This window comes from Pinus tabuliformis, chromosome 9, assembly GCF_031772625.1.
Source record: "Pinus tabuliformis cultivar Carrire ecotype Pingquan chromosome 9, CPIR1, whole genome shotgun sequence".
Classification (NCBI taxonomy): domain Eukaryota; kingdom Viridiplantae; phylum Streptophyta; class Pinopsida; order Pinales; family Pinaceae; genus Pinus; species Pinus tabuliformis.
In genome coordinates this window covers 1,322,713,216-1,322,724,259 of record NC_142307.1, presented here as the reverse complement: position 1 = coordinate 1,322,724,259, position 11,044 = coordinate 1,322,713,216, and the positions used below count along the sequence as shown (strand labels likewise).

Sequence of the window (11,044 nt, the reverse complement as noted above, 5' to 3'; positions counted from 1 at the left end):
ATTATCCCTTGAGCATGTTTGTAGAAGTGTGAGGATTCAAGGCAATATTAGCAAAACGAAAGTCGTGGTTTTCTCTAAAAAAAGAAAACATAACCAGCATAAGTTCTACTTTGAAGGCAACATTCTAGAAGAAGTTGTAGATTACAAATACCTCGGAATTGACTTCAATAAAAATCTAAGTTGGGATGGTTGTAGAAAGAAAAGAACATTGGGGGGTTGGAAAGCATTTTATGCTTTTCAAAATAGGTGTAGAGAGGCAGAGTTATGAGACTGGAAAATCACTCAAACTCTTTTTGGGCTTCTAGTAATTCTCGTGATTCTCTATGGTTGTGAACTATGGGCCAGTAGTATATCCGACATGTAGTGGAAACAAATTGAGCAAATTTGGAAACGTTTGATTACAAACAAATTCAAGATTAAAAGTGCAATTCCTTTGCTATCTTGTTAAGTGAAACAGGGTTGCTCCTATTGAAGCAATTGTTGTGGTGCGAGTCATAAAGTATTTAAAAAAAAAAATGAGCAAATGGAGGAGGGTAGATGGCCTAAGGTTGTCTTTAATGACATATTGTGCAACAGAAAAAAGACTTGGATGCAACAAAATAACAAATGGGTTAGTAAATGGGGTATTTGTTTGAACACGTATCCCATAAATAGCAAAGAGATAAAAGCTTTTGTTATGGATAAATTCCACAAGCGTACTTGGGATAAGGAGCTAGGAAGAAAGAAAAAGTATTATATTGAAGTGTTTAATCTCACTCATAGTCATCAACCAAAAGCATACATAGAGGTCAATATCCCTTGGAGAGCCAAAATTCATATTGCTCAGTTAAGGACTAATTCTCATCAACTCCGTTGTGAAATAAGGCGTTGGAAAAAGCCAAAAGAAGTGTGGGAAGAAAGAGTATGCATTTTTTGTTCTTTTGGAAAAGTGGAAACAAAAAGCATTTCATTTTAGAATGTGAGGCCTTCAAAGACAACAAGGAAAGTTATGTAGATATGTTGGCAGCTAGCTCTTGGGATAATATATTTAGTGAGAGGTCTGTCGAGAAGATGGGAGCATTTATTATGAGGCTTCACAGAAAAAGGGCCGAATACATCAAGCAGATGAAGAAGCAATCTGTCCCATAGGTTATCTCTAGCCTCGTGGACGTTAAAATGATTTTCTTTCTTTCTTTCTTTCTATATATGGGATGGAGATTTTTGTATTTATACCACACACTTAAATTATATAAAGTTATATATTTATACAAATTATATATTTATAAATAGTTATAATAGAAGTGTAATATTCCAATAAAATATAAAAAATAAATATTTAAAAGAATTCTATGTATATTAAAAAAATATTTTAATATTTAAATTTTATTGTCATATTTTTTTAATATATATATTTTTTTACTTGGAATGAAAGTATGGGAAACTCTGGAGTACTTCTCCATATTTTGTGGATGATAAATTGGGTATACCATCCACCCTCTGATTATGGGGCTTTGCCCCAAGGTAACGGAAGAGAGTCAAACTCATGATCAATAACAACTAGCAACAATATCAAAAAATTTCATGTCTCGCTTTAAACCACTTGATTCCTCACTGTGATTTTCTTCTACTTCCCTAGCAGACTGAACATCAGACAGAGACACATCTTCTAGCCTGGAGACTTCCTTCATAACGCCTATCATTGTTGATTCAACCGTAACTTCCAGATTGTCCATTGTAAGGTTCAAGTTCATTAATTTCGTGGTTAGCAAATCCACAAACTTCTGAAGATGCTCGACATCCTCTCGAATTCCAGTGAGTTGATTGGTCACCACTGCAAACTGAGAGTGTGCTTCTTGTATGATTTGCTCCCCTATTTTTGCCACCAGCGTTGTTATTTCCTCCTTGAACAAAGCCATATGTTCCTACGAGAGAGCACCGCTACTGTTTGTTCTATATGATGCCATTTTGAGAGCTGTCCGCCCTAGATTCAAATCACATTCATGTTTAAATGTTGTATAAGAATCCTTATATTACCAATTTGTTCCTTGTCATTTGTTGTAGACATCCCTTCGCATTGAATGCGAACACCTCGTCTTTAAACGCACTCGGCACGAGCTTCCATTCCTGATGTCGTCATTCCACCCACAAATTTGCTTGAGATTAATTTCCACTGTTTGATTAAGGTATTGTCTCTCTGTTCATTGGAGCAGTTATTAAATGTTGATTCCAATCCCATCCACTTGTCCCTTGTCATGGCCTTAATCCCCTGTTGCTTCCATCTATTGGAATGATGATCTTACAAATTATCTCACCACCCAAGAAAATTTTGCCATGCTTTGAATTGAATAAGGTATATGAGTGGGTTGTTAGAGATTAGTTCCAGTTCATTCGGCTCCTTGGGAGAATTCCATCTTTGGTTTTCAGCTTTCATGGAATATAACATAAGGTCGGATCTGCTTGGTCCAACAACATTATCCCTTTTTCTAGAGGGACTCCCCTATTAACTTGTTCGTCAACTGAATTGTTATTTTCCCTTTTGACATGATAAATGTCAAACAAATTTATTTAGGAGCATCCTTATTCATTGGAATATAGGGGGAAGATTTGCTTCCTTTTGTTTTCTTAATTTGATACATCTTTGTATGATGATCATTGAGTCTCCAATCAAACTCATTTGATGTAGTCCCTTTGCAGAAGCAATCTTTATCCCTTGCCAAAGGGCTAAGGCTTCGGCTTGATTGTTCGAGGCTATCCCCAATCCCCATGCAAACTTCGTCTTTATTTCTCCATCGGGGTTATACAATACCCCTCCGCTCCTGCATCCCCCAAAGTTTTTATGTGCTTATTAATTAAATGTAAATATGTTTTTTTTTCAACTATAAATTTTAATAGGGAAATAGAAACCTCACCATATATATGCAATAGCACGTAAGTCACATATATCAGAAACTCATAGTTCAGCCTAGGACCGAGATGTTTGGAGACCATCGAAACTAGAGCCGAGATCGCAGACTCCAAAGGGACACCTATCCTTCCTGTATTCCTATAATGGGCCATGTCTCCGAGGACATGAACCAAGGTGGATGGGATGACAAACCACCATCCCTACCACTCGAGTTAAGCACTTGTTGACTAATTAAATTTAAATATGGTTACAAAATGATTATTTTAATTTATAAGGTAAAATGGATCGTAATAGGCATCTGATTACTGCTCACATCACTATAATCCTTTCGGAAGAAGAAAATCAAATCTCCCCTCTGGCATGCATCGTTCCTGATCCTTCTCAAAACAGTGAGCATTCCATGGATGAGGGAAGCCCGGAGAATCGGAAGAGTGATAAGTCTGGTCAGGATGAAATTCCTAAAAGCATTCCGCCCCTTGAAGACATAAGCCCAGTAGCTGGGGAAGGGACTCTTGGCGCCACAAGTCATTCCTTGGCGAACCCTGTCAGCGAGACGGATGGCAATGAAAGTCTGAGGATTGGCAGTGCGTGTCTGGTAGCGGAGAAGACTCCTGGTGAGGATATGGAAGTTTAATGCCACCTGGGCCTGCTTTTCTCCTTTTTTTGTTTTTGATACCGCTCAAATGACCACCTCCAGGCATTTCCGCTCACAGTCAAGGTTCAACATCTTCAGCCTGTTGTTTTGGCTCCCCTTCGGGGAAGTGGTGGTTTACTTACCCGCTGGCTCGCTAAAAATTTAGGCTTTTCTGCTGTCAATGTCTCTATCTTCGTTCTATAAGTCTTTCTCTGGGTTTTATATATGTTTTCTAGCTCTATGTAACTGGTCTCCCCAGGTTCTTTTTGTAAGGGGGCAGTTCTGTTGTGTTGAGTGCTCTCGAGTTCTGATCTCTGAGGCCTCAACTCCATGTAAAAATATTCCTCTTTTCAGTTAATAGATTTTAGTATTTGCAGAGAAAAAAAAAATATGTATTGCACTCGATGCCATTTTGATATATTCACCTTTACATGGTATATAGATGAGCAAAACTTGCATATTTTGTTTCTATTGGTTTGGAATCATGGTTTTAAATCTTAAAAATATTTTTTGTATTAAAAACTAATTATTTCATGTATTTTTTTAAAGACCAGTTCATTTAGACTTTACCAGTCTCAGTTCCGGTTTGAAACCCGGTTTATTAAGTGGACCAGTGTGGTCACCAGTTCCGGTTTTTAAAACTATGCCTAGAACGACCCCTGGGGAAACATTTCCCCACATACCCATTTTGGGGAGACGCATGGAGGAAATATTTCCCTAATATGGGGGACATGTTTCCTCAAAAGGGTATGTACCAATATGAATGATGAATATGGATCAGTGCATTTCAGTATTTAATTCAATTATGTGTGGATCAACATATTTATGCTTTCATTAACTGAGTATGCTTTGAGGGTACTCCCACACGTTCCCTTGTGCTTCTCCCTGCACCTGCATCCCCTCGTCCTAGAGTCTTGGTGGAACATTGTTTTTTTCTTCAGAGGGCCATTATCCCAATAATGAAGGTCTTGTACGCTGAAGGTTATTGTTAATGAATCAGAGATTTGAAGGGCAGAAATCTATGTGTGCATGTGTAAAAGATTAACGTAATTGTTTTTGTTTTGAATGTTGCATTTGATTTACGTGTTGAAATCTCAGGAGTGCTTTTTATTCGGTAGATCTGCAGTAATAATTGTTTTACAGCATGGAATCTGCTAGGTTAATAATTAGCCGGAACCCACGTTAGAGAAAATTTAATTAACATTATCTTGAACCTCATATATATACACAAAAAGCTCAATAATGGGCTATCACAGGATTCCAGCCAGTAGAGTCTACCCATAAATGGGAAACGTTTAAGGATGACATATAGGAGATAATGTTTATTGCAAAGAGCAAGCAGTTTTAACTAGCCTGGAAACCAACGCCGATGTAGATAAGTTGTTTAAAAAGTTTATGTAGCAGGCTGAAATGCAATAACAGTGGGTAACGACAGTTAATAATAGTTTTCCCTTCACACAAGCTGCTAAGCTTCAATACTTATATGAGGTTTGATTTCGATTTTGAGCTGGTGAAAGTAGGGGTTCAACGTAACTCCATGATTATTGGTCACCCAAGTTGTCACAGCAGCTTGGGAAGTCCACACCAGCACCAGACGATATTGTTCTCTTGCTATACTGTAGAATTGAACAAAACATGTGCTACCACAGCAAGTCCATGAAATTTGAAAATACATTTAAAATAGCTCGGCCAATATTTTGATTAAGCAGCCTCTCTCTAATAAGCGAAGAAAATTTGATTAATTGCCACGGAACAGAGCAGATCCTAACAAGGGGAATTTAATCAAAATTCACCTTCCTTCACTGGACCTTAACAGATTGCAGTGCAACTGCAAAGATGCCAAGTAATAGACATACCGATGATAAAACTTGGTCTTACAAGTATTTTTCGTGTAACGGTAGGAAGTGGCCGCAAATCACATAATTTCAAACAGCATTACCTAACGTTGGTCCGAGTGCAAATAATCGTTAACATTGCAGGATTTAGTCCCATTGATGTTGGCCGTAAGAAGTGGGTCGGACTCGAAATCATGATCATTATCCACTAGACCAAACCCTCTTGTGTGCAATAAATTTTAAAAATAAAAATAAAAAATTAAACACACATATATATGAAGCTAAACCCGAAATTCTGAATCAAACATGGAGAATTGAGAAAGAAAACAGTGTATGATATGGTTACCTTCTCCAATTCTATGAGAGGCAACATTGTGGAGACGAACTGTTCCAGAGACATGGCGCTCCATTTCTCACTCTTTGGCTTGTGTTTTCTTGAACTCGCCGAAGCATTACTGTCATTCTTATTATTATTTCCTGACGAGCTTGCCTTATTGTCTGAGGTAGCCATTGCTGTTAATACAAGGGTACCTTGTTCTAGATTATCAATACATATAGCACCAGCGACGTTTCAGGACTTCAGTTCCATTCCATTTTCTATTTTGCTCTAATAGCTTGAAATTTGCAGCACCGTTTCAGGGCTTCATTTTCATACCATTTTATACTTGCTTTTCTAGCTGAGAAGGTTTAGAGCTCACAGGATGAAGGATTATAATCCCCTCGTAATTGGTTTCTAGCATTGCCACTCGAATTTCAGTTAAGATTTTTATGGTTTTCTTCGTTTTTCCTAAGTTTGCTGATCCGTGGCTACCAATTTGACGACCGTGCCGCTAACACAGAGGTATGTTCTATGTGGTCTTATAGGGGATGTGACGAAAGAGAGTAGTCAAAGCTAAATGGCTAAATGGAGGACCTTGGAAAAAAAAGTGGAGACAATACCAGCTAAGGTAGTTTTTGGAGGTTTTTGGGACTTTTTGTTGTTTTTTTTTTTTTTTCAAAAGGTGGAAAAACCTATCAAACTCAGTTTGTCAAACCAACAGTGAGGACAGCCATCTCTGGCTGCTATCCGCGAATGTCAGTTGACACATCACTGTTATCAAGGAAAACCACGCCACCTGAAATAACCCGCTGGTGGTCCGTAAGGGAGCAGGCTTTCACTCCTGCCAGATGCCTCTGGGTCTTGGGCCGTTAACCTGTTTCCTTACGTCCGAGGAAGACGAGCTCTTAGCCAAGCAGAAGCAGTTTTAGGGCATACTCCAGGCCCATTTAGGGACTTTTTGTTGTTAATTAAAAATAACAAGATCTTTTTTCAATAATATTTTATTTTCATGTGTTAATTATTTACTTATATTCTATAAATTATTTATTTATTTATATTTCAATCTCGGTCCCAAAAGTTAAAGAATTAAATTTTGTTATGGAAGTGCATATGGGGAAAAGAGTTGGGTAGAAAGAAGAAGTACATCACCATTAAGAGCATTTGTTTCCTCCTATCCTAAAAGGTCAACGATCCAAAACGAGACGGGGTAGAGTATGTATGCCTTCATAAACTTATCAGTCAAATCGTTGTGCAAAGGTGGGTCCCTTGTCCCACAAACAAGGGGTCTCATACACCAAATTGGTGTCTAGCTTGGTCGTGACCTTAAAATTAGATAATAATAATAATAATATGTTTAGGGATTCAACCCACTTGTAATCTCTAACAAAAAGAGTACATTGGAGCTAGCATTCCATGGAAAGCAAAAAAAATTATTGCTTAATTAAGAACTAACTCGCATCAACTTCGGTGCGAAACGGGTCAGTGGAAAAGATCTAAAGAAACTTTAGGAAGAACAAATGTGTATTTTTTGTATTTATGGGGCAGTGGAATCGGAAAAACACTTCATTTTGGAATGTGATGCTTTTAGAGACATCAAAGGTAAATACAGAAGTGTGTTAACATCGGTTCCTTGGCATGCTCTTTTCAATGAGAGGACTATTAGAAAGTTAGGTCAAAAGGATTGAATTGCAAAAGAAAAAGCAAGGAGGTCTCATAGACTTTAAAGTTTCTTTCATTCATTCCATTTAAATTATATAAATTTATATATTTTAAAATAATTATAATAAAAATATAATATTAAAATAAAATATAAAAATTAAATATATAAAAGAAATATATGTAAATTAAAATATATATATATATTTTGACCCTCTCCCTTGGTCAACACTGATAGTGAACTCTTCACAGTGCAAGAGGTAAACATGGGTATCAAGAAGTTGGGCGTTGGAAAAGCAAAAGGCTTAGCTAAACTCCAAGCAGAATATCTAAAGTGGGGCTCAAAGATTCTTACACCTCGCATTACAAAAAAAATCAACAACATCATACAACAAGGGCTCCCCACAGATTGGACAACTAGTCTAGCAATACCTCTTTTCAAGAGCGGTGACATCAATAATCCCTCCAATTATAGGACCATCACGATAAACCCTTTGTTTGTAAAGCTATTTGGAACATGCTAGAAAATAAAATTAGCAAGTGGGCAGAAGAAAGAGATAAGCATGCTAAAGGGCAAGCAGGTTTTAGACCTAAACATTCCACAGTTGATCATTGTATAACTTTAAGACACGTCATTGAAAAAATTTGGGAGAAAAAATGAAGAAGTCTTTTGTTGCTTTGTTAATTTCATAAAAATGTTTGACATGGTTCCCAGGGATACGCTTTGGCACAGAATGGAGGAACTTGGGGTTCCTAAACATTTGAGAGCAATTGTGCATAGGCTATATGAAGAGGTGAAAGTCAAAATTAGAACTTCGATAGGCATTTCTGAAAGTTTTAGAAACAATATCAGGGCCAAGCAAGGTTGCCCACTGTCTCCTACCCTTTTTGGTTTATATATCGACAAGCATGAGGATTGGTTAAATTTGCAAGGGGTTGATGGTATCTATTTGGGCAAGTTTGTTATAAGGCTTATTTTGTATGCAGATGACCTTATTCTAATTGCTAAATCAGCTCTTGGTTTGCAAGAGCACTTATTATCCCTTGAGCATGTTTGTAGAAGTGTGAGGATTCAAGTCAATATTAGCAAAACGAAAGTAGTGGTTTTCTCTAAAAAAAGAAAACATAACCAACATAAGTTCTACTTTGAAGGCAACATTCTGGAAGAAGTTGTAGATTACAAATACCTCGGAATTGATTTCAAAAAAAATCTAAGTTGGGATGGTTGTAGAAAGAAAAGAACATTGGGGGGTTGGAAAGCATTTTATGCTTTTCAAAATAGGTGTAGAGAGGCAGAGTTATGAGACTGGAAAATCACTCAAACTCTTTTTGGGCTTCTAGTAATTCTCGTGATTCTCTATGGTTGTGAACTACGGGCCAGTAGTATATCCGACATGCAGTGGAAACAAATTGAGCAAATTCGGAAACGTTTGATTACAAACAAATTCAAGATTAAAAGTGCAATTCCTTTGCTATCTTGTTAAGTGAAACAGGGTTGCTCCTATTGAAGCAATTGCTATGGTGCGAGTCATAAGGTATTTAAAAAAAAATGAGCAAATGGAGGAGGGTAGATGGCTTAAGGTTGTCTTTAATGACATATTGTGCAACAGAAAAAAGACTTGGATGCAACAAAATAACAAATGGGTTAGTAAATGGGGTATTTGTTTGAACACGTACCCCATAAATAGCAAAGAGATAAAAGCTTTTGTTATGGATAAATTCCACAAGCATACTTGGGATAAGGAGCTAGGAAAAAAGAAAAAGTACTATATTGAAGTGTTTAATCCCACTCATAGTCATCAACCAAAAGCATACATAGAGGTCAATATCCCTTGGAGAGCCAAAATTCGTATTGCTCAGTTAAGGACTAATTCTCATCAACTCCGTTGTGAAATAAGGCGCTGGAAAAAGCCAAAAGAAGTGTGGGAAGAAAGAGTATGCATTTTTTGTTCTTTTGGAAAAGTGGAAACAAAAAGCATTTCATTTTAGAATGTGAGGCCTTCAAAGACAACAGGGAAAGTTATGTAGATATGTTGGCAGCTAGCTCTTGGGATAATATATTTAGTGAGAGGTCTGTCGAGAAGATGGGAGCATTTATTATGAGGCTTCACAGAAAAAGGGCCGAATACATCAAGCAGATGAAGAAGCAATCTGTCCCATAGGCTATCTTTAGCCTCGTGGACGTTAAAATGATTTTCTTTCTTTCTTTCTATATATGGGATGGAGATTTTTGTATTTATACCACACACTTAAATTATATAAAGTTATATATTTATACAAATTATATATTTATAAATAGTTATAATAGAAGTGTAATATTCCAATAAAATATAAAAAATAAATATTTAAAAGAATTCTATGTATATTAAAAAAATATTTTAATATTTAGATTTTATTGTCATATTTTTTTACTTGGAATGAAAGTATGGGAAACTCTGGAGTACTTCTCCATATTTTGTGGATGGTAAATTGGGTATACCATCCACCCTCTGATTATGGGGCTTTGCCCCAAGGGAATGGAAGAGAGTCAAACTCATGATCAATAATAACTAGCAACAATATCAAAAAATTTCATGTCTCGCTCTAAACCACTTGATTCCTCACTGTGATTTTCTTCTACTTCCCTAGCAGACTGAACATCAGACATAGACACATCTCTAACCTGGAGACTTCCTTCATAACGCCTATCATTGTTGATTCAACTATAACTTCCAGATTGTCCATTGTAAGGTTCAAGTTCATTAATTTCGTGGTTAGCAAATCCACAAACTTCTGAAGATGCTCGACATCCTCTCGAATTCCAGTGAGTTGATTGGTCACCACTGCAAACTGAGAGTGTGCTTCTTGTATGATTTGCTCCCCTATTTTTTCCACCAGCGTTGTTATTTCCTCCTTGAACAAAGCCATATGTTCCTACGAGAGAGCACTGCTACTGTTTGTTATATATGATGCCATTTTGAGAGCTATCCGCCCTAGATTCAAATCACTTTCATGTTTAAATGTTGTATAAGAATCCTTATATTACCAATTTGTTCCTTGTCATTTGTTGTAGACATCCCTTCACATTGAATGCGAACACCTCGTCTTTAAACGCACTCAGCACGAGCTTCCATTCCTGATGTCGTCATTCCACCCACAAATTTGCTTGAGATTAATTTCCACTGTTTGATTAAGGTATTGTCTCTCTGTTCGTTGGAGCGGTTATTAAATGTTGATTCCAATCCCATCCACTTGTCCCTTGTCATGGCCTTAATCCCCTGTTGCTTCCATCTATTGGAATGATGATCTTACAAATTATCTCACCACCCAAGAAAATATTGCCATGCTTTGAATTGAATAAGGTATATGAGTGGGTTGTTAGAGATTAGTTCCAGTTCATTCGGCTCCTTGGGAGAATTCCATCTTTGGTTTTCAGCTTTCATGGAATATAACATAAGGTCGGATCTGCTTGGTCCAACAACATTATCCCTTTTTCTAGAGGGACTCCCCTATTAACTTGTTCGTCAGCTGACTTGTTATTTTCCCTTTTGACATGACAAATGTCAGACAAATTTATTTAGGAGCATCCTTATTCACTGGTATATAAGGGGAAGATATGCTTCCTTTTGTTTTCTTAATTTGATACATCTTTGTATGATGACCATTGAGTCTCCAATCAGACTCATTTGATGTAGTCCCTTTGTAGAAGCAATCTTTATCCCTTGCCAAAGGGCTAA

At 37.0% G+C, this 11,044-nt stretch overlaps 1 protein-coding gene across 1 annotated transcript in view; it reads right to left on the bottom strand.

Annotated features, from left to right (window-relative positions):
* The window catches only part of LOC149153397 (DNA-binding protein), a 413,454-nt gene extending 407,226 nt beyond the window's left edge, over positions 1-6,228 (bottom strand). The window contains exon 1 of the mRNA XM_089442331.1: positions 5,700-6,228. Within this exon, the coding sequence (XP_089298457.1) occupies positions 5,700-5,864 (165 nt within the window). The 5' untranslated portion in view covers positions 5,865-6,228. The remainder of the gene's footprint in view (positions 1-5,699) is intronic.
* Positions 6,229-11,044: the final 4,816 nt, after the last annotated feature.